Source organism: Schistocerca nitens, chromosome 1 (assembly GCF_023898315.1).
Source record: "Schistocerca nitens isolate TAMUIC-IGC-003100 chromosome 1, iqSchNite1.1, whole genome shotgun sequence".
NCBI classification, from domain to species: Eukaryota; Metazoa; Arthropoda; class Insecta; order Orthoptera; family Acrididae; genus Schistocerca; species Schistocerca nitens.
The window spans coordinates 1,242,514,130-1,242,538,412 of NC_064614.1; the positions used below are offsets into that span (position 1 = coordinate 1,242,514,130).

Below are 24,283 nucleotides of genomic sequence, written 5' to 3' on the forward strand. Positions count from 1 at the left end.
CGAGCGATGCTTGCTTTAGACAAGGAACGCCTTCGGGCTGGAGGCAGGGCTGTAAAGAGTCTAGAAATACAAGCAAGAGTAAACAGGAGGAGGAATAAGAGGAAGCTGGAGAAGGAGTTTGCAGAGGATGAAGATAATCCATCCTATGGACCTGGAATGCACTAAAAAGTTAATCCAATCTTTGTCGCTCGATTCCCAAAACTTTTATTTTCTCATACTAATTACATGTTTTCTAAGGATCTTCCAAACATATTTATTTCAAACTTTCAGTAAATGTTACACAGTACCTTCTGCATAATTTAACACAGCCTTTTTCCAAAAAACTGTATATATTTGAATATATAAATAAAAAATTGCAAAAAAATTTTGTGAATTTTCATTACATTTGAAAAAAAAATCATCTTTAATAACTGAACTAAAATTTTGTAAAATCCCTGTGTTAAGTTGTAGCCCATATTCCAATAAATAATCTGTAAAAAGTTCAACTTCCTACCTCAAATACTTTGTGAGGAAAGATGTAATTTATAAGCGTTATTTTAACATTGCAAGTATAGGGCGTTCCGGAGCCCCTTAACGGAGTATATCGAGAAAGTTCAGAGAAGAGCAGCACATTTTGCATTATCGCGAAATAGGGGAAATTCTGACATGATACAGGATTTTGGGTAGAAATAATTAAAACAAAGGTGTTTCTCGTTGCAGCGGAATCTTCTGACGAAATTTCAATCCAACGGCTTTCTCCTCCGAATACGAAAATAATTTCATGACGCCGACCTACATAGCGGAGAAACGATCATCGTTATAAAATAAGTGAAAGCAGACCTTGCACGGAAAGGTACAGTTGTTCGTTTGTTCCCGGCGATGTTCGAGATAGGAACAATAGAGGATTATCGTGAACGTGGTTGGATGAACCCTCTGCCAGGTACGTAAGTGGGATTTGCAGAGTATCCATGTAGATGTAGATGAAACTCTTGTGCCAAAGTTAACACACACATAACATCTTCTCATCTCACAACTTTTATTTCGTATCTAAAAGTCGCAGAGAGTTATCAGGAACTAACTCAATCCCTTTTAGGGTAGCGAGAGCGCTTTACGCAGTGTTTGGTCTAGAGATACAAATATGATCAGACAGCCACACAGATGCCGCTGATTTCTTCATAGTGAGATTTCTGCCCATATTAGGCGACTGCACTTTCCCCTCGAACTGCTATAACGAGCCCAGAACGAAGTAGCCTGGTGATAAGAAGCCAATCAGGAGAGAGAGACTGCCCCGGCGGCGACCCGCGTGCCTTGCGCCAGCAATGGCGAGGTTTACTCACTGTGCGTCGGAATCTGTACGGGCTCACAACAGCCACACTATTTTCTCCACGATCCTTGTGGGCTGCGTGGATTTTTGTAGTTATTTTTGGGATTTAAAATGTAATATACAACCTAGTAGAGGAAATGTAATGTCTTTTGAGAAAGTCAAACAGTGCTCTTCTCTGAACTTTCTCGATGTATTCCGTTAATCCTATCTGGTAACGTTCCCAGAGCGTGCAGTAGTACTCCAAAAGAAATGTCATTGAGGTATCACTATGTTATAGTGTATAAGGAAACTAACAACCTACCGAAAATGTCCTGCAATTGTTTATAAGTAAGGAAATGTAAAGTTGGTTTGTATATTTTACAATTAATTACGTGTCCTAAGTTAAGACAGCGTGGTCCGGCTGTGTCCCGTTACAAAGTCAATACGCCTGCAGTCACTAGTGCTGTAACTACGGCTAAAATTTCAAACACACTCGTCTGGAATCAGAAACGAAGGCCACCAAGAACTGCCTTTTATTGTTGATTTTCGAGATATTAGAAGAACTATGGTAGCATTTGGGTTTTTGGTGGAAGTAACTATAGCAGATTAGTAACGGAGCCCCGACTGACAATGTTCCCTAGCAAACCACTCACCTAAGGATCTTCTGTTCTAGGCGTCGGACTTAGTCTTTTCTCCAGGTTTTTCGTAGCTTAGTAAGTAACCGGTTTTCACTTTGGACAGAACAGAAGCCACAGACAATGAAAGTCGGGGTAATCTGGTGAAACAAATATTCAGGAATGAACAAATAAATTCAGAGGTTGCCCTATCACAAGTGTTCATAAATTCTTACACACGGAATGTAGCCGCTGAGAGAGCATACTTGTTGTAGGACAAGTTTAAAGGTCACCAAATCACTCACAATCCCGCCTTCAGTATGAAGACCGGTCCCCAGAGGGAACACAGAAACAAAATATCGGATATCTCTATAACCATGGAAACTAATCATGCGTGACGCTAACAGCAACAGGGGTCTGCCGAAAGAGTATACTACATACACCTAATGCCGGTCTGCAGACGTAGCACTGACGCAGTCACAACCATCACAATTGCGGAGTGCTTCGTAAACATCACGAGTGCTTCCCGGATGACTAAACCTGTGCAATTCCCAGGCAATGGGAAGCACTAGCCAATAAATGGCGGTAACTGGCATTTGGAGGTATTGGAACACTCTCCGTTCTCACTGAATGCATGCGACTTCAACCTGTTTCCGAAGTCGAAGAAAACCTCCGCGAGCATCCCCCCCCCCCCGCCCCCCCCCTCCCTAACAAACGCTGCGACCTAGCAGTTGTGGTTCCAAAATTGCGGGAACTTAAACGTTGCAGTTTCTGTTGGTAGCGCCGAACGCCGATTACGTCAGAATTTCCCCTAACACTTCTCCGTTCACTGCAAAAACCAATATTGTCATTTAGATTTTTGTTCACGATGTTCAGCAACTATTTTTCAAGAATGCCGCTGGGAACAAATAGCACACTAGTTGCGTTAAAAATTGTTTTTTAACACAACTGTTGTGCTATTCTTTACACCGTAAATCTTGTTATTCCATCTTCACCGCCACCTCCAGTGCAATCGGACTTCTTTGTGCCAGCTATACTTGCTTCACGCAGCCAAATAGAAGGGCTGGATGTGATGAAAGCTGAGAAAGTAGTAAGAGTCCTTCACATAGTCAAAGTAAAATTATGTGCGAGTACAGTTTCGAGAGAACAGTTTCAATATTTACCCAAAATTACCAAAAAAATGTAAAAAAATGTCGGCACTCGATATTGCCATTTCGTTATCGATATATTCAGCGAAAAGGCGTCACCTATAAATAGCGATGTTTTTGGAAGAAATAGCGAACCGATATTTTATCCACACGATAGGACATATCCTCAGATAACAAGGGGTGGTCTAGTGGTAATGGAGGAAGACCGAAGCTCGACTTCGGTAAGGACGTTTAAACAGATGAAGACTGCAGTAGTTATGCAGGCCTGTGGAGGATACAGAACCGCGGAGAGCTGTATCAAACCAGTCTTCGAACTGGCGATTGCAACAACAATAATAATGTACGTGGTGGCACTGTTAGCAGCGGGTCTCGGCAGCACGTATATCCTCTCCAAATGGTTCAAATGGCTCTGAGCACTATGGGACTTAACTTCTAAGGTCATCAGTCCCCTAGAACTTAGAACTACTTAAACCTAACTAACCTAAGGACATCACACACATCCATGCCCGAGGCAGGATCCGAACCTACGACCGTAGCGGTCGCGCAGTGCCAGACTGAAGCGCCCAGAACCGCTCGGCCACACCGGCCGGCTATGTGCTCTCCGATTGTGTGCGTGATGACGGCAGTTCCCAGTGAATACGTGGCTACTGTACAGCGTCGAGGCCGAAGCTGACGGTACCCGTAGTGTCGTGCTCTGCTGGTGAGAAGGTTTGCCGTTCCACGGGCGCGCCTGGAGCACTCCTGCCGGCACCTGCGAGGCGCCCCGCGCTGGTGGGCGACCGAGCGGCCAGCGGCCTGTCGCCTCTTAACGGCAGAGCGGCAGCGGAACAGGTTGTGCCTCGTTCCATTGCTATTTATATACCGCAGTATCCCGCTTGGTTGCCCGCCTCACTTTCCCGAAAGGCACAGCCTACGGCACGGCATTCCGACTTCTACGCAAATCAAACTACTCTATGAGTTATGCGGCGAGCATATAATGGAAGGCTAGGAATGCTAGACACGCCCGTTGACCCTCGTGACGCCTCCTTCCCAGGAGCGAAACGGCCGAGCAGCACGAGGGGACGACCGTGGACATTCATTGCCGCCGGAAATTGCATTACGGAATTTATAGTCGAGAGGAACTGCTAAGCTGGCTCGGCGCTATCCCCTCCGTTATTACTAGATTCTCTGGTTTAAATACGTCACACATCTCCCATTGGGACCTCATTAATTTACAGTCACTGCCCTACTACACTCCAGGGCAGCCTGACAGCTACACTACTGGCCATTAAAATTGCTTCACCAAGAAGAAATGCAGATGATAAACGGGTATTCATTGGACAGATATATTATACTAGAACTGACATGTGATTACATTTTCACGCAATTTGGGTGCATAGATCCTGAGAAATCCCCAGAACAACCACCTCTGGCCGTAATAACGGCCTTGATACGCCTGGGCATTGAGTCAAACAGAGCTTCGATGGCGTGTACAGGTACAGCTGCCCATGCAGCTACAACACGATACCACAGTTCATCAAGAGTAGTGACTGGCGTATTGTGACGAGCCAGTTGCTCAGCCACTATTGACCAGACGTTTACAGTTGGTGAGAGATCCGAAGAATGTGCTGGCCAGGGCAGCAGTCGAACATTTTCTGTATCCAGAAAGGCCCGCACAGGACCTGCAGCATGCCGTCGTGCATTATCCTGCTGAAATGTAGGGTTTCGCAGGGATCGAATGAAGGGTAGAGCCACGGGTCGTAACACATCTGAAATGTAACGTCCAATATTCAAAGTGCCGTCAATGCGAACAATAGGTGACCGAGACGTGTAACCAATGGCCCCCAATACCATCACGCCGGGTGATATGCCAGTATGACGATGAAGAATACACGGTTCCAATGTCCGTTCACCGCGATGTCGCCAAACACGGATGCGACCGTCATGATGCTGTAAACAGAACAAGGATTCATCCTAAAAAGTGACGTTTTGACATCCGTGCACCCAGGTTTGTCGTTGAGTACACCATCGCAGGCGCTCCGGTCTGTGATGCAGCGTCAAGGGTAACCGCAGCCACGGTCTCCGAGCTGGTAGTCCATGCTGCTGCAAACGTCGTCGAACTGTTCGTGCAGATGGTTGTTGTGGTGTCACTGCCAGACACCACACTTGCTAGGTGGTAGCTTAAATCGGCCGCGGTCCATTAGTACATGTCGGACCCGCGTGTCGCCACTGTGTGATCGCAGACCGAGCGCCACCACACGGCAGGTCTCGAGAGACGTACGAGAACTCGCCCCAGTTGTACGACGACGTTGCTAGCGACTACTGACGAAGCCTTTGCTCTCATTTGCCGAGAGACAGACAGAATAGCCTTCAGCTAAGTTAATGGCTACGACTTAGCAAGGCACCAATTGTATCAGTGCATGTATCTTACGAGTCTCATTTGTATAGTCAAGAGAGATGTACCAAAGGAAGCATTAAAAGTTAAGTATATTCCAAAGCTACGTATTTTCTTTATAGCAGTCATAACTTATCCTGTTCCAGACTTGACGCCAGTCGGCGTGTGTGTACGCGTGCCTTTCGGCTTCCTCCTCAGTGTGGCGTGATTAGCTTGTTACACCACAACAGTTGTTGTCTTGCAAACGTCCCGATCTGTTGACTGAGGTACCGAGACGTGGCTGCACGATCCGTTACAGCCATGCGGATAAGATGCCTGTCATGTCGACTGCTAGTGATACGAGGTCGTTGGGATACAGCACGGTGTTCCATATTACCCTCCTGAACCCACCGATTCCATATTATGCTAACAGTCATTGGATCTTGACCAACGCGAGCAGCAATGTCGCGAAACGATAAACCGCAATCGCGATAGGCTACAATCCGACCTTTATTAAAGTTGGAAACGTGATGGTACGAATTTCTCCTCCTTACACGAGACATCACAAGAACGTTTCACCCGACAACGTCGGTCAACTGCTGTTTGTGTATGAGAAATCGGTTGGAAACTTTCCTCATGTCAGCACGTTGTAGGTGTCGCCACCGGCCACAAACTTGTGTGAATGCTCTGAAAAGCTAATCATTTGCATATCACAGCATCTTCTTCCTGTCGGTTAAATTTCGCGTCTGTGGCACGTCATCTTCGTGGTGTAGCAGTTTTAATGGCTAGTAGTGTAGATAAAGTTTTCACGGAAGTAATTAGGTGAAAAAATGAGAGGTTGCGTCCTAAGCTTCTTCGTTCGGAACCAGAACGAGGTCGAGCAGCTGACTCCACTTTATCTTCAGCTACAACCATACTCTGTGAATCACAGTGAAAGCCTATACCAGATGGTATTTTTACACACATTTTCAGAAAAAAACGAGGACATCTTGGATAACTAGGAATGGGACATTCATATTCATAGGACATGTACATTATCATGTTCTGCAGAAGTGATTAGCATTTGAACCATGTCAGCCCCCGGGTTCAAGGTCAACATCGGTGTCGCTGTGCAAACATCACCCACCGGTAAAATGTGCCTGTGGCTCTCGTTGTTGCTATAAACGAAAGGTAGTGGATCAGTGTGACTTGAGCAGAGGTACAGGATGCCTCGCAGAGTACCGTCAAAACAGTGAGTTTGAAAGAGGGCGCATTATTGGCATGAGAGAATGCGGTGCATCCATCCAGGAAACTGATGATCTTGTAGGACCAAGTGTTTCTACAGTGCAACGGGTATGTGCAGAATGGTTCACGGAAGGCCGTAGAACACGACGACATGAGTAAGGTCGCAGCACCCACGTACCCCCCCCCCCCCCCCCCCCGAGAAAATCAACACCTCATCCTAATGGTATTGCAGGACAGATCTGATTCCTCCCCGACTCTGGCGCAACAGTGGAACAGTGTAACGCATCGTAGACTATCATGGGTGACACTCCGTCGCTGTTAATTACGGCTTGGGTGACGTGCGTGTCGACCCACTTCTCCGCCTACCTTTGAGGAATGTGCAGAAACACGCTAGACTGCAATGGTGAATGGAACGACGTCACTGGGGACAGGAATGTCATCAGACAGTGTTTCCGGTCGAATCCAGGTTCTGTTTGTTTGAAAATGATGGCTGCATTTTAGTTCGCCGCAGACAGGGGGAGCGGCATCAGATTGACTGCATTCGCACAAGATATACAGCGTTAACTCGAGGTCTTGTGGTCTGGGGTGCTTCTGGATACAGCCACAAATCATAGATGGTGTGTGTCCAGAGCATCGTGACCAATGTGACGTACGTAAGTGACATCCTGTGACCCGTAGCCATACCCTTTCTGCGCAACACCCCAGACGCCATTTTCCAGCGAGCTAATGCACGACCATGTTGCTGCACAAGCACGTACCTCCTTGGTGTCACAGGGTGTCAGCCTTTTGTCGTGGCCCACCAGATCACCGGACTTGTCACCAATCGAAAATGTGTGCAATATGGTGAAACGACGGGTGTAGCACTGTGACCCAATGCCGAACACCACAGGTGAACTATGGAACCAGATCAACGCAGCATGAATGGCTATACCACAGGACCCGATTCGCGCCTTATAGGCCATCGGGCATGGAACAAGTTATCTGGGACCATGGCAGACCGTGTTCTAAATGGAAGGATTGTGACTTGCATTTAACGAAAAGCTTAATGCAGTTGACATGTGCTTACTGAAGAACCAGTAAAACGTAGGAAACGTAAAAGTAATCAGTCTAAATGTAAATATGAGACTCATCTAGCTCATACACTATTGAGACGGCGTATGGAACACTAATTCCACCATTCAAAAGAGTAGTGCTCATTTGTTTGGCTTACAATCCAGATCGGATTAAACGAAGACATCGAATCAGTTCAGAGGCGTGTTACGGCATCTGTTACCGGTAGCTTTATCAACAGACAGGAGTTACGGAGATGTTGCCCGAACTCAAATAATAATCGCTGGGGCAGGACGACGTTCTTTTTGTGAAACATTATTGAAAAATTTACAGAACCGGCATTTGAATCTGACTGCAGCACGATTCTACTGCCACCAACGTATATTGCGCCTAAGGACGACGAAGGCAAGATAAGAGAAATTGCGGCTTGAACGAAGGTATATCGACAATCGTTTCCCCTCGCTCTACTCGTATTTGCGAGTGGGACACGAAAGGAAACTAGTCGTGCAAACTACCCTCCACCATGCTCGATACAGCGGCTTGCGGCGTATGTATGTGCATACACATGAGTTATACTCGTTACTGCTCCGTAGAAAACATCGTGTTTTTACTAAAATAATTTGTCTGTGGTAAGAGTGATCTCTTGTCTTAATTAGTTTCCATGGTATTCTATGAGGGGGAGAGACTTGTCTGACGATATAAGAAGAAACTGGAGTTGATAAAGAAGACAGAGGGTATCTGGTCGTAAAGTCAGAATTTAAAAGAACTCTCGAAGGGATAGAAAACATTCCACTGGAAATCACTGGGGAAAATGGCAAACAAACGACTATTCAAGCTGGTGTTTAGAACCTATGAGACTGCGACGTACCTTCAAGCTTTCGGAAAAATATCGCCCACACAATTCTGAAGATAGGAAAAGCAGAGAAGTGCGAAAGAAATCGCGCATTCAGCTTAACATAACATACATCCAAGCTGCTGACAAGAATAATATACAGAAGAATGAAAAAGAAAACTGAGGATCTGCTAGATGACGATCAGTTTGGCTATAGAAAAGGCAAAGGCACCAGGGAGGCAGTTCTGACTTTGCGCTTGATAATGGAAGCAAGACCGCAGGAAAATTGAGATATGCTCGAGTGATCTGTCGAACTTAGAAAAACCATTCGACAGTGTGAAATGGTGTGTTTGAAATTCTGAGAATAGTAGGAGTAAGCTAAAGGAAAGACGGTTGATGTAGTATTAGTAGAATATCCCAGAGGGAACAGTACGATGGGGAAACCAAGAACGAAGTGCTCTTACAAAAAGTGTGAAAGACAGGGATGTATTCTTTCGCCCCTACTATTCAATCTCTACATCGAAGGAGTAATGAGGGAAATAAAACAAAGGTTCAAGAGGAGGATTAAAATGTAGAGTAAAAGGATATCAGAATTAAGATACGCTGATTACATTGCTATTCTCAGTGAGAGTGAAGAAGAATTGCAGGAACTGTTGAATCAAATGAACAGTCTGATGAGTGAAAGCATGGACTGAGAGTAAACCGGAAAAAGATAAAAGTAATGAAGAGTAGTAGAAACGAGAATAGCGAGAAAATTGACATCAAAATTGGTGGTCACGAAGTAGATGAAGTTAAGGAATTCTGCTACTTTGAAACCAAAATAACGAGTAACAAACGAAGCAAGGAAGAGGTGAAAAACAGACTAGCACCGGCAAAAAGGGCATTCTCGGCCAAGAGAAGTCTAATAGTATCAAACACAGGCCTTAATTTGAAGAATGAATTTCTTACGTGTGGAGCACAGAATTGTATGGTAGTGAAACATGGACTTTCGGAAAGCCGAAACAGAAGATAATCGAAGCGTTTCAGATGTTCAACTACAGAAGAAAATTCAGGTGGATTGATAAGGAATGAGGTGGTTCGCCGTGGGATAGGCGAAGAGAGGTACATAGGAAAACACTGACAAGAAGAAGGGACAGGATGGTAGGACGTATGTTGAGGCATCCGCAGACAACCTGTACGGTCCTAGAGGGAACTGCAGAGGGTAAAAATCTTCGAGCAGGACAGAGATTAGAAAACGTCCAGTAGATGTCCGAGGTCACAGGTAGCACGTGCTGCTCTGAAGTGGTGACGTTAGCATAGGGGAGGAATTAGTGGCAGGCACCGTCCAACCAGCGAGAAGATTGATGAGTAAAAAAATGGTACTTAAATACGGGATGTAAGTCTTTTAAACTTAGAACAGTGACAAGGCACTAATTGAATGCAAAACTGTGGCCAGACGAGTTACCTCTCTGCTCGTATATATCGAGTCTGTAAAACGTCATGGTAAAAACATGTTCTTTGAGCATTGCCTGTTCCCGCAGTTTTATAACGAGTGTGTTTACTTCTTTGGAAGTGAAAGGCCACGTTGTGCTGTTAGATGTCGTAAGCAAGGACTTGGAAGTCGTTTTTCAACAGCAATTCTATTACACTACTGGCCATTAAAATTGCTACACCACGAAGATGACGTGCTACAGACTCGAAATTTAACCGACAGGAAGAAGATGCTGTGATATGCAAATGATTAGCTTTTCAGAGCATTCACACAAGGTTGGCGCCGGTGGCGACACCTACAACGTGCTAACATGAGGAAAGTTTCCAACCGATTACTCATACACAAACAGCAGTCGACCGGCGTTGCCTTGTGAAACGTTGTTGTGATGCCTCGTGTAAGGAGGAGAAATGCGTACCATCTCTCTTCCGACTTTGATAAAGGTCGGATTGTAGCCTATCGCGATTGCGGTTTATCGTATCGCGACATTGCTGCTCGTGTTGGTCGAGATCCAATGACTGTTAGCAGAATATGGAATCGGTGGGTTCAGGAGGGTAATACGGAACACAGTGCTGGATCCCAACGGCCTCGTATCACTAGCAGTCGAGATGACAGGCATCTTATCCGCATGGCTGTAACGGATCGTGCAGCCACGTATCGATCCCTGAGTCAACAGATGGGGACGTTTGCAAGACAAGAACCATCTGCACGAACAGTTCGACGACGTTTGCAGCAGCATGGACTATGAGCTCGGAGACCATGGCTGCGGTTACCCTTGACGCTGCATCAGAGGCCGGAGCGCCAGCGATGGTGTACTCAACGCCGAACCTGGGTGCACGAATGGCCAAACGTCACTTTTTCGGATGAATCCAGGTTCTGTTTACAGAATCATGATGGTCGCATCGGTGTTTGGCGACATCGCGGTGAACGCACATTGGAAGTGTGTATTCGCCATGGCCATACTGGCGTATCACCCGGCGTGATGGTATTTGGTGCCATTGGTTACACGTCTCGGTCACCTCTTGTTACATTGACGGCACTTTGAACAGTGGACGTTACATATCAGATGTGTTACGACCCGTGGCTCTACCCTTCATTCGATCCCTGCGAAACCCTACATTTCAGCACGATAATGCACGACCGCATGTTGCAGGTTCTGTAAGAGCCTTTCTGGATACAGAAAATGTTCGACTGCTGCCCTGGCCAGCACATTCTCCAGATCTCTCACCAATTGAAAACGTCTGGTCAATGGTGGCCGAGCAACTAGCTCTCCACATTACGCCAGTCACTACTCTTGTGGTATCGTGTTGAAGCTGCATGGGCAGCTGTACCTGTACACGCCATCCAAGCTCTGTTTGACTCAACGCCCAGGCGTATCAAGGCCGTTATTACAGCCAGAGGTGGTTGTTCTGGGTGCTGATTTCTCAGGATCTATGCACCCAAATCGAGTGAAAATGTAATCACATGTCAGTTCTAGTACAATATATTTGTCCAATGAATACCCGTTTATCATCTGCATTTCTTCCTGATGTAGCAGTTTTAATGGCCAGTAGTGTACATGACGAGCTACGCAGTACTCTCCTGAATGCATTATGTGATGTTCAAGACTTTCCACGTTTTAGCATTTTTGGTATTAATACTGCAGGAATTTTAAATCATCACACGCCGAAAGTGGCCAGTAATGGTATTTATAAAAGAAAATTGTCGGCCTACGGTGACTTTAAAAATTGGTTGAATCATTCAGAGGTTGTGAAGCCACGGATGGATAAACTAAACACATGTGTGCTAATGCAAGTGCCTATATTTTAACCGGCTTCGCTTGTAAAATATACACTGCCTTGTGGCAGTGAAACTGAGCCTGTCGCCTGCGTTCGTGAGAGGAGCCACGCTGAGGTGAGGCAGGCGAGAGAGGCGGCGGGCAGGTAGCGGCTTTTCCGAGCGGCCGGAAGCTGCCAGACGTTGGAAGGTGGCGGTCGTGGGGTCTGCGGGGACGCACTCAGGTCGCGTCCGCCTGTGGCATGCCGGGAACGCGCTGTGCAGGGGGAGCCGGCCGGTCCACAGCGCTCGAATTGCTCCCCCTGTGCGTTGCTTCACACCCGTCGCTCCACGGGGCTCTGCGGTAGCGCGTCGAAGATTCTGTTTGACGACTGTTCCCAGACACCGCCGTTCTCATTACCACTCGGTGCTCGCACTGGAATCTGGCTCACAAATACAGGGCTATTCGTGGGAAAAGTGCGGCAAAACAGTGTACCTTAAATTTTGATTCATACTGGGTGAAATTATTCAGATAGTGAAGGGAGACGAAAATTTAATAGTCATGGGTAACTGGAATTCGAGTGTAGGGAAAGGGAGAGAAGGAAACGTAGTAGGTGAATATGGATTGGGGCTAAGAAATGCAAGAGGAAGCCGCCAGGTAGAATTTTGCACAGAGCACAGCTTAATCATAGCTAACACTTGGTTTAAGAATCATGATTGAAGGTTGTATACATGGAAGAACCCTGGAGATACTCAAAGGTATCAGATAGATTATGTAATGGTAAGACAGAGATTTAGGAACCAGGTTTTAAATTGTAAGACATTTCCAGGGGCAGATGTGGACTCTGACCACAATCTATTGGTTATGACCTGTAGATTAAAACTGAAGAAACTGCAAAAAGGTGGGAATTTAAGGAGATGGGACCTGGATAAACTGAAAGAACCAAAGGTTGTACAGAGTTTCAGGGAGAGCATAAGGGAACAATTGACAGGAATGGGGGAAAGAAATACAGTAGAAGAAGAATTGGTAGCTTTGAGGGATGAAGTAGTGAAGGCAGCAGAGCATCAAGTAGGAAAAAAGAGGAGGGCTAGTAGAAATCCTTGGGTAACACAAGAAATATTGAATTTAATTGATGAAAGGAGAAAATATAAAAATGCAGTAAATGAAGCAGGCAAAAAGGAATACAAACGTCTCCAAAATGAGATCGAATCGAAGTGCAAAATGGCTAAGCAGGGATGGCTAGAGGACAAATGTAAGGATGTAGAGGCTTGTCTCACTAGGGGTAAGATAGATACTGCCTACAGGAAAATTAAAGAGACCATTGGAAATAAGAGAACCACTTGTATGAACATCAAGAGCTCAGATGTAAACCCAGTTCTAAGCAAACAAGGGAAAGCTGAAAGGTGGAAGGAGTATATAGAGGTTCTATACAAGGGCGATGTACTTGAGGACAATATTATGGAAATGGAAGAGGATCTATATGAAGATGAAATGGGAGATACGATACTGCGTGAAGAGTTTGACAGAGCACTGAAAGACCTGAGTCGAAACAACGCCCCCGGAGTAGACAACATTCCATTGGAACTACTGACGGCGTTGGGAGAGCCAGTCCTGACAAAACTCTACCATCTGGTGAGCAAGATGTATGAAACAGGCGAAATACCCTCAGACTTCAAGAAGAATATAATAATTCCAATCCCAAAGAAAGCAGGTGTTGACAGATGTGAAAATTACCGAACTATCAGTTTAATAAGCCACAGCTGCAAAATACTAACACGAATTCTTTACAGACGAATGGAAAAACTAGTAGAAGCCGACCTCGGGGAAGATCAGTTTGGATTCCGTAGAAATACTGGAACACGTGAGGTAATACTGACCTTACGACTTATCTTAGAAGAAAGATTAAGGAAAGGCAAACCTACGTTTCTAGCATTTGTAGACTTAGAGAAAGCTTTCGACAATGTTGACTGGAATACTCTCTTTCAAATTCTAAAGGTGGCAGGGGTAAAATACAGGGAGCGAAAGGCTATTTACAATTTGTACAGAAACCAGATGGCAGTTATAAGAGTCGAGGGACATGAAAGGGAAGCAGTGGTTGGGAAGGGAGTAAGACAGGGTTGTAGCCTCTCCTCGATGTTATTCAATCTGTATATTGAGCAAGCAGTAAAGGAAACAAAAGAAAAATTCGGAGAAGGTATTAAAATCCATGGAGAAGAAATAAAAACTTTGAGGTTCGCCGATGACATTGTAATTCTGTCAGAGACAGCAAAGGACTTGGAAGAGCAGTTGAAAGGAATGGATGGTGTCTTGAAGGGAGGATATAAGATGAACATCAACAAAAGCAAAACGAGGATAATGTAATGTAGTCGAATTAAGTCGGGTGATGTTGAGGGTATTAGATTAGGAAATGAGACACTTAAAGTAGTAAAGGAGTTTTGCTATTTGTGGAGCAAAATAACTGATGATGGTCGAAGTAGAGAGGATATAAAATGTAGACTGGCAATGGCAAGGAAAGCGTTTCTGAAGAAGAGAAATTTGTTAACATCGAGTATAGATTTAAGCGTCAGGAAGTCATTTCTGAAAGTATTTGTATGGAGTGTAGCCATGTATGGAAGTGAAACATGGACGGTAAATTGTTTGGACAAGAAGAGAATAGAAGCTTTCGAAATGTGGTGCTACAGAAGAATGCTGAAGATTAGATGGTAGATCACATAACTAATGAGAAAGTATTGAATAGGATTGGGGAGAAGAGAAGTTTGTGGCACAACTTGACCAGAAGAAGGGATCGGTTGGTAGGACATGTTCTGGGGCATCAAGGGATCACCAATTTAGTATTGGAGGGCAGCGTGGAGGGTAAAAATCGTAGAGGGAGACCAAGAGATGAATATACTAAGCAGATTCAGAAGGATGTAGGTTGCAGTAGGTACTGGGAGATGAAGAAGCTTGCACAGGATAGAGTAGCATGGAGAGCTGCATCAAACCAGTCTCAGGACTGAAGACCACAACAACAACAACACTGGGATGTTTCCGTAAGAGAGTGCAAAAATTTAACAGGACATAGAGGATGCTCCACTGAACAATTTGAGGTAGGGGACCTGGAGTCGGAGAAGCCACCTTAAGGAGTTAATAGGAATAAAATCACATTACTGTGTACTTTTTATTTACATTAGTTACACTTAACTACATTGACAAAATGAACGTACAATTTGTACTGTATCCTATAACAGGTGATGAAACTGACGGCCGTCAGCCTGAATGCAAGCATGACATCGGCGAACAAGATTCTGACACACCTTGACAAAGATCTCTGCTGTGTTTCGAATCATACCACAGGCAGCTACAATTCTGGCAATAAATTCCATCTCTGTATCAACTGGGGTCTCGTACACAGGTGACTTTGGATTTCCCCATATAAATTAATCAAGGGGATTCAGGTGAGGTGACCTCGTAAGACATGGAATAGTATCTCCCCTTCCAATCCAGCGACCAGGAAATACAGCATTGAGACGGTTGCGGACATCCACGTTCTCTGTAAAGCCCTTCAGCAGCGAGAGCATTGCAACGTACCTCCCCATACACATGGTGCATGTGAGTGAGTTCTACGAAACTGTGCCGGCACTGCTCCATAGTGCTGTACTGTACGTCTCTGAATAACACTGAGTAAGGAATGGGTCTGTCGTTGATTCATAGCAAGTTCTGTCATGGCACAATGAAAATACGATTCAAGAGAGCTACCATATAGACAAGTAAAGTAAACAAAGCTGCATCATGACTTCCTGGTTGTCAGGCTCTTACAGCTTATTTCCTCGCAGGAAATAAAAAATGTATTTGTAAATAAACAGCACAGCACGTGTGAACTATTACGCATGCCAGTTGTTGGTTGGTTTGGGGAGGTTGAAGGGACCAAAGGCCATTGGTCCCCATGCCAGTTGTAAATAAGCTAGAGAATGGTAATGCTTCGCAAAATGATAGACACGTTTACTTCCATATCTCCTTAAGCTAGTTTCTCCGTCCCCAGTTTCCTACCTTAAATTGTTCAGTGGAGCATTCTCTGTCTTCTTATATTTTTGCACGCTCTTACGCAAACACCCCGTAAAATTACCTTCGTTGACCACTAAGTTTACAAGTTAAGGCTATTCAGATCTTGTAAATTCAGCGACACAGCAACACGATACTAACCGGTTTCACATTAAAATAAACCATCTCGGAGTAAAAAATGGTAACGTCGCCAGGGGCACAACACGCATTTCTGCCCATTCGTGGGGTAAAATGCAGTACCTATTAAACGAATGGTAAAAACTTAAAAAAAAAAGAAAACAGTTTGATTCCAGGTTTAAAAAATATGAAAAATAGTGTAATCCTTAAAAATACTACGAAAGGGTACCATAAATCTATTTTAAGTCCCAAAGCTGGTTTTTCAGAAGGAAGTCAGACTGTCAAAATGCTGCAGAAACAGGCAAAATGTAAATAATTGGTCCCAATAAAGAACAAAAACATTCGTTATTATGGTCAGAAATCTCAGACGAAGTAATTGTCTTCTTCGTCAGCATTGGAACATTGTCCACCGTTTACTGTTGATGCTGTACCTGCCTTGTTTTAACAGAAAAAAAACGATCCAGTGATTCCTACAGAGTTCAGTTCACTCCAAATAATGACACGATGGGGATTCCTTTCTTTCTCTCAATCATTGGTGGATTTTATGAGTCCTAAATGCGGAAACTGTCAACGAAGCCATCCAGCTTAAAATGGGAGTCGTCGTTGAAGGTGATTTAGTCCAGAACATCGAAATTCGCTTCTTGTTTAGTCACGGAGAACTCTTTTTCGCTATGCCAGGAGAAGTTGTGGAGTCAGTTGGTTTTAGTAAACAGAGCGATACATATCTTTAGTGGGTATGTGGTGCAGAGTGGCTGAATAAATGTCCATTTCATGTGCACGATAAGTAATCGAGGTTGTTGGACTCTCAGGTACGATCTGGAGAAATGAGGCGATGTTTGTTTCTGAAGGATCGATAGGAGGTCGTGTCGTGTGTTTTCCCTCCATGAAAATTTGAACCAGTACTTTCGAATTTTTCGATTATTCATATCACAGTTGACGAATCTGGAATATTATTTCTACCTAAAATTGGACACTCTTTACGTGTTGTAATAGTTAAGTTACAAAATTTTAACAGATGTTGAAAACCCATTGTGTATCATGTAGCAATCCATTTTCAATAACTTTGGTCTCCGGTTGCCTTGTCACAATTACCGACGTACTGAATCATGACAGCCAAAATGGCTCCCTTGCGTTTTTAGTGTAACGCATTGTCTGACATTCTTCTATATCAAAGCGCTCGGCACGGTTCCCCTTCGCTTATGTCAGTGTGTGCGTGTTTTTGTGTTACAGATGGTGGGGTGCGATGAGGCCCCTGACGACGACGGCAGCGGCGACGACGTCCGGATCTTCGACGCCTGAGCCGCTGCTGGGGCCGGCGGCGGGCTCGGGGGCGGCGCCGGAAGGGTGCGGGGGCGGCAGTGGCGGGGGCGGCAGCGGCGCGTGCGCGGAGTGCGTGTCGCGGCCTCGCGTGGCGGTCGCGCTGGCGGGCGTGGCGCTGGTGTCGCTGCTGCTGGCGCTGCACCTGCTGTACGACGGCGCGCTGCACTCGGTGCTCGAGTCCTCGGGGGCGGCCGCCGCGGCGCAGCTCAAGGCCGAGCTGGCCGCCGCCGCCGCAGCCGCCGCCGCCGCGGCAGCCGCCGCCAGCGAGGAGCAGCTGCAGCTGCAGCTGCAGGCGGCGGGCACCGACGGCCCGGGGGCGGCGGCCGCCGGCAGGGTGCACTTCGCCAGGACGTCGCGCCGCCTGCCGCAGGCGCTCATCATAGGTGCGTCCCCGCACAGCGTGGGCTCGATCCGACGCTGGGTGGCATCTCCCCACAGAACGTACTATAACGCTTCCTGGCTGTCTAAAGACAATAACAATAACCTCGAGACAGCCTTAAGGGGGAATGACAGGGTAGCGGTCGAAAAAGATTTTTTTTTTGTTGCATAATTCGGATGTATGTACGTCGAAGAATTATTCCACAATATTATGCGTGAACTCGAAAAAATAACGATTCTGTGAGCGAGTGAAGCCGAGTTTCACAGTACGCCACGGCGTTAGGTAACTGGTTGCCGCAAGTCGTTATCGATGCCGTCACCACTATTTATACCGATCTGAGTAAATCTGATTTGCTGGAGCATTGAAACTTCCTGACAGATTAAAACTGTGTGCCGGACCGAGACACGAACTCGGGACCTTTGCCTCTACCGACTGAGCTATCCAAGCACGACTCACGCCCCGGGCAAAGGTCCCGAGTTCGAGTCTCGGTGCAGCATACAGTTTTCAGTAAGTTTTATATCAGCGCACACTCCGCTGTAGAGTGAAAATTTCATGCTGAAGCATTGTTTGGGCGGTTGTACCCAAAATGTAAACGAAAGTTTCATAGTCTCATCAGGAGATACGCTCCAAAAATAACATCCAGCCGAAGTGAAACTGTCAAAATTGCTTCAAATTTGGCCGTATGTCATTTCAGTGTAGGCCATGCTGGATTAATGCACGAGGCAGACGCCTTTCAGATTAAAATCGGCGATGAAATATGTCTCCATGCACTTCGTCAAATATGTCGAGTCTCGGAATCCTACGTACTCGGTTTCGTAGACAAACAATTCAGACAAATCGTATTAATGAGTTTTATTACAAAAAAGTAAATGACAATACATAACTTTGAAAATTATACAGAAGAGTCGCAAGCAAATGGCGATATACGAAATAACCACTCTCTTCTAACTAAAACACTAAACTCAACCCTGAACAGGCCATGAACGACCAAGGGTACTGACTGGCTGCCGTGTCATCTTCAGGTCATAGGTATCATCACTGGATGCGGATATGAAGGGGCATGTGGTCAGCACACCGCTCTCCCGGCCGTATGTCAGTTTCCGAGACCGGAGATGCTACTTCTCTGTCAAGTAGCTCCTCAGTTTGCCTCACAAGGGCTGAGTGCACTCCGCTTGCCAACAGCGCTCGGCAGACCGGATGGTCACCCATGCAAGTGGTAGCCCAGTCCGACAGCGCTTAACTTCGGTGATCTGACGGGAACCAGTGTTACCACTGTTTCAAAGTCGTTGGCAAGCAATCTCTTCACTGTAACAATTCCCAAGTCTGTGTTCCATAGAGTGTAAAAGCGAAGTAACGTGTTGGCGCTTCTATCCAAGTCGCTAGTCTCGGAGCTACTATTGAACTGGGGCGTCGCCAGTAAGTCGCGGCACTTATGCCCTCTTCACTTAGGAGCCGTTGCTGTCACGTTGTCGTCCTGGAGAGGGGTCGGTCAGCGTGCGATTGGCTGATGTCTTCTCACAGGCATCTCCTCTCTATCGTTCCCGACTCGCATGCCGGCGCTTGACTCTACTCAGTAACAAAATTCGTTGATTCTTTTAAGATAGAGACGTCAGCGGCGATGTGCCCAGCAACGAAAAGAGCTTTGAGGACAAAAATGAGGGCTTACCTGGTCAAAGTAGCAGAAAGCGGCCATCCACTATCCGGGGCGATAGTTATTATTGACCAGGCATCGATGATATCCCCAAAGTTCAAGCATTGTCTCTTTTTTATATCATAAAGACCTGTCAAACTTTAAACTCGTTCTTCTCAAAACTATGCCTTTCGGCACGGTCGTCGCGCACGCTAGAATTTCCATCCGGTTTCAATGATTTTCTGTCTCCCTTGAAGGGAACTGAATTCTCTTTAGCCCATCGTAGCCGATTTTTTTAAATGTTGATATTTAATGTTTTTTCGGCAAAAATTAGAGGTCAGAGAAATGGTAATTTTTCAAATATCAATAATTTCGCCAATTTATATTTTTCAAAACCCTACGATGAGCTAAAATTACAGCAAGGAGCGTGGTGCTATATTACTTTCATGTTTCCGATAACCACAACCAGAGTTAGAGCTGCCTAGGGAAAATCCCAGTTATACAGTGAAGATATTAATATTTATCAGTAATAAAATACCAATAAAAACTTGAATGTATGCTTTATTCATTGCAGAAAACCCAATACGTCTACTACATTCCAGTACGGAGGAAAAAATCCTGAGTTTGAGCAATACTTTCGTCCGTCAACCTGTTGTTCCTCCTTAAGTGTATCACAAGCTCTCCGTCGTCTCGTATCGCCTCCTGCCGTAGACGCCAGACGTAGATTAAGCACTGCATGCTCTTACTATCGGTAGAAAACACTTACGCTGCGTAACTCCGTAAACAGCTAATTACACAGTTGAATGAAATATCAGAGCTGTCAGGGTGGCTTGAACTAGGTTGGCAATAGAGGAGTGCGCTGCACTGTTTGGAGTGCGTGAGGAAGGCTGCTGCTTTCGCGGCGCTTACCGAGCGGATACTTGGTCCAGGTATTTCTCAATAAGTATACACAGTAACAGAAAAAAAAATCGCACCACCAAGACGGAGCTGTGAGAGAAACGAAAGTTGGTAGGCGTGTTTCCACATTCGAAAGATGACAACTATTGGGATTAGGTGTCGGTTGGATAACATTGGCGCCTATGGCGCCACTATGAGCTTGGCTTTAAATACGCGCAGTAACAGACGATAGCTACTGTTACCTTGCAGACTGGGCATAGTGAGTTGATGTTACTCAAGAATGCCTTTAAGACAACGACGAAGCAATTTATCAACAGCTCACGAAGTTTGAATGAGGTCGTGTAAATGGGTTTCGAGAAGCTGGATGTTCCCTCCGTAACATTACAGAAAAACTTTACAGGATTGTAAGCCCTGTACATGATTGTTGTACGGGAAGGTACAATGGCAAGAATATCGGAATCCGGACGGCAACGTTGCACGACCATGACCTAGAAGGAAGGCCACCGTGTTCGGCATTAGGCTGTGGCGCGTCGCACTACATCTGCAAAAGCAGTTCGATCAGCAATTGACATCACAGTGACACAACGAACTGTTACAAATCGGTTACTTCAGGGGTAGCACCGAGATAGACTCGCTGTAGAGTGTATTCCACTGAACCCAGAACGCCACAGTTTGCCGACCTCAGCTGTTTTAAGCGAGAGCTGATTGGAGGGTGGAGTGGAGGTCTGCTGTATTTTCTGAACAAAGTCGGTTCTGTCTTGTTGCCATTGATAGCCATGTGTTGATTAGCAGGAGGTCAGGTGAGTACCTGCAAGCAACCTGTCTGCGGCTTAGACGCGTTGGGCCTACACCTGGGGATATGTTCCGCGGTGCGATTTCGTCTGACAGCAGGAGTACTCTCGTGGCTACCCCACGCAGCCTGACTGCAAAAACAAATTTGTACGTCAGTATGGTGATTTGACCTGTTTTGCTGCCATTCATGAACAGCATTCCAAGGGGGTGTTTTCCAACAGGATAACGCTCGCCCAAGTACTGATGTTTTAACCCGATCTACAGTGTGTCGTGATGTTGCCTTGACTGTTCGCTAATCAGATATTTTGTATCCCGCCTGGAAGGCGGCGCGTGGGTGTGCTCCTGTAAACTGAAGGTAGGCCGAATGTAGGAAGTGAGTAGGAGCATGTGAGGTAAAAATCTCTCGGTACAGCTTTTTACGTAAAAATACATTTAATAGAGAATATTAGTCAATTAAATACACGTAACTTTTGATAAAGATGAGCACGTAGGTGCGAAGCCGGCTGTATTAAAGCTAACAGGCAAAATCGGTAGTGGCTCGCCCACTATGAAGATGAAGTAATGTCTGTTGGTCGTCAGCTCGCGAACAAATAAGTAGAATCTGGAGCGTCGCTCGTAGAGCTGCACAGTGCCGGCTAGACGGCGCTGTCGTCGGTGTCGGTGTCGTAGTGCCAGCCTAAGAACTTGTACCTACGCCGTGGCATCGTAGCTATCGATACCACAAGATATGTCTCCAAACGAGCACACGGCGACATCATTGGAAGGTAACTCCAGCGTCATCCGCAACCAGCATTAACCTCCTCGTATTGACAGACCAAGTGCAACAGGCGTGGAATTCCACCTCTTAGGCTGACATCTGGCACCTGTACAATACAATGCATGCACGCCTTCATGCTTGCATTCAACATTCTGACGGTTCTCCGGTTATTAATGTACCAGCATTTCACATTTGCAATAGGGTTTCTCAGACTTACATCCTGCAACGTTAATGATTTAAATGTTACCTCGACACATGTATCCTCGAAATTTCATTACTCTACCTTACTTGTTTCTTGGTGTTCCGGTTCTTTTCCATTAGTTTATTATGCCCGCGCTCGACCGGCTGGGTCAGCCAACGTGTGGCCGTTATGCTCCAAAGACGACTGTCGGCTGATCACCGCGGCTCGGCTCCTAGGCATCTCCCTCAGCCTCAGATGAAAAACTTATCATAGAATGTCCTCCAATCTCATTTTCCCATTGTCCGCTGAAGTCCAGGGCTTTTGTTAGCATCGTCAGTATTGGCTGCGTGCACGATTTTTTCCCGCCAGTACCTTCTCCCTGTCCTTTCTCTTTCCCTTTATCAATATTTCTCTTTATTTTTGACACCATAGTGTTGTGGGGACGCCTCATATTCAGAGCACTTCGAAATTAACTTTCCTCCTCAGTTCCTCTTGTCGCTGTTGCAACGAATTCTCTAGGCAGCAGTTCGTCGCTCTCTGCATGTCTTCCAATGCTGCTGACTCGAAAGTGTGCGCGAATGCAGTAAAGCGTGACCGAGCCGAACTCAGCGCCCGTCCTAAAAATATCTTCCTTTGAGCGTGTGAGTCGCGGTCGGCGTAATGAATGGAATCCGGTCACTTCCTGGCATATCGCCTTCGCCAGCAGGGAGACCTGGCTACGCTTGCGAATGCGAATGCTAGTGCTAGCTCTCCACAGAAGGACTGTCTGCGTGCATTACTATACTTATTGTGTAATCGGACGGTAACGGGTCTCACTTAGTCACATTTCGCAATGATCAAATTCCAGAACACAGAGTTCAGTATTTCTGCCATCTCTGTGTAGCCTCCGTATCGGCTCTAGTATGGGTCACTGATCAACTGTTTGGGTGACATCTATTTGCTGGTTGTCCTATCAAATTTCTCGACGTCGTCATTCTGCAGTACTGACACAGAACCTTCGTTTGTAAGCTCTAAACTTTCTGATAGTTGATGATTGCAGTAGCCGAAACGACGCAGTGAATAAAGATCAGGACGGTTTCATTCACAAAATATCCACAATGGTCACAGAAACATGCAGGAGATTTATTTCCTTTATTAAATCTTGTATTTTCTGTGTACCTATTTTGACTTATTCCTCGACTTACTTTCCTGACGTCAGTTTTTATGAATATTGGATCGGTTTATTGCAATCGTCTGATAACAGTATATTTTATGTTCAGAAGTGTTTTCTTTTTTTCTGAGCCACTTTGAACTATGCATGGTAGACATACGAGTAGTAGTGCCAGTAGTTTCAAGTGTATGGGGAAGAAGGAAGATCCTATTAACACATTCTTACACGGAAAAAAGATAGAACAAGCTAAATCCTTTGTTGTTGTTGTTGTTGAAGTTGTGGTCTTCAGTCCTGAGACTGGTTTGATGCAGCTCTCCATGCTACTCTATCCTGTGCAAGTTTCTTCATCTCCCAGTACCTACTGCAACCTACATCCTTCTGAATCTGCTTAGTGTATTCATCTCTTGGTCTCCCCCTACGATTTTTACCCTCCACGATGCCCTCCAATACTAAATTGGTGATCCCTTGATGCCTCAGAACATGTCCTATCAACCGATCCCTTCTTCTGGTCAAGTTGTGCTACAAACTCCTCTTCTCCCCAATCCTATTCAGTACCTCCTCATTAGTTATGTGATCTACCCATCTAATCTTCAGCATTCTTCTGTAGCACCACATTTCGAAAGCTTCTATTCTCTTCTTGTCCAAACTATTTACCGTCCATGTTTCACTTCCATACATGGCTACACTCCATACAAATACTTTCAGAAATGACTTCCTGACACTTAAATCTATACTCGATGTTAACAAATTTCTCTTCTTCAGAAACGCTTTCCTTGCCATTGCCAGTCTACATTTTATATCCTCTCTACTTCGACCATCATCGGTTATTTTACTCCCCAAATAGCAAAACTCCTTTACTACTTTAAGTGTCTCATTTCCTAATCTAATACCCTCAACATCACCCGACTTAATTCGACTACATTCCATTATCCTCGTTTTGCTTTTGTTGATGTTCATCTTATATCCTCCCTTCAAGACACCATCCATTCCGTTCAACTGCTCTTCCAAGTCCTTTGCTGTCTCTGACAGAATTACAATGTCATCGGCGAACCTCAAAGTTTTTATTTCTTCTCCATGAATTTTAATACCTACTCCGAATTTTTCTTTTGTTTCCTTTACTGCTTGCTCAATATACGGATTGAATAACATCGGGGAGAGGCTACAACCCAGTCTCACTCCTTTCCCAACCACTGCTTCCCTTTCATGCCCCTCGACTCTTATAACTGCCATCTGGTTTCTGTACAAATTGTAAATAGCCTTTCGCTCCCTGTATTTTACCCCTGCCACCTTTAGAA

The 24,283-nt window shown here is 45.5% G+C and overlaps 1 protein-coding gene and 1 long non-coding RNA gene across 2 annotated transcripts in view; both read left to right on the forward strand.

Annotated features, from left to right (window-relative positions):
* Positions 1–17,203, forward strand: part of LOC126201821 (uncharacterized) — a 901,530-nt gene extending 884,327 nt beyond the window's left edge. Inside the window, exon 3 of the long non-coding RNA XR_007540189.1 lies at positions 17,113–17,203. This is a non-coding gene — a long non-coding RNA (uncharacterized LOC126201821). The remainder of the gene's footprint in view (positions 1–17,112) is intronic.
* A 279-nt stretch (positions 17,204–17,482) lies between these two features.
* LOC126233827 (heparan sulfate glucosamine 3-O-sulfotransferase 5) overlaps positions 17,483–24,283 on the forward strand; it is a gene marked incomplete at its 5' end in the record, with an annotated part of 135,353 nt that continues 128,552 nt past the window's right edge. The window contains one exon of the mRNA XM_049942887.1: positions 17,483–17,585. Within this exon, the coding sequence (XP_049798844.1) occupies positions 17,483–17,585 (103 nt within the window). The remainder of the gene's footprint in view (positions 17,586–24,283) is intronic.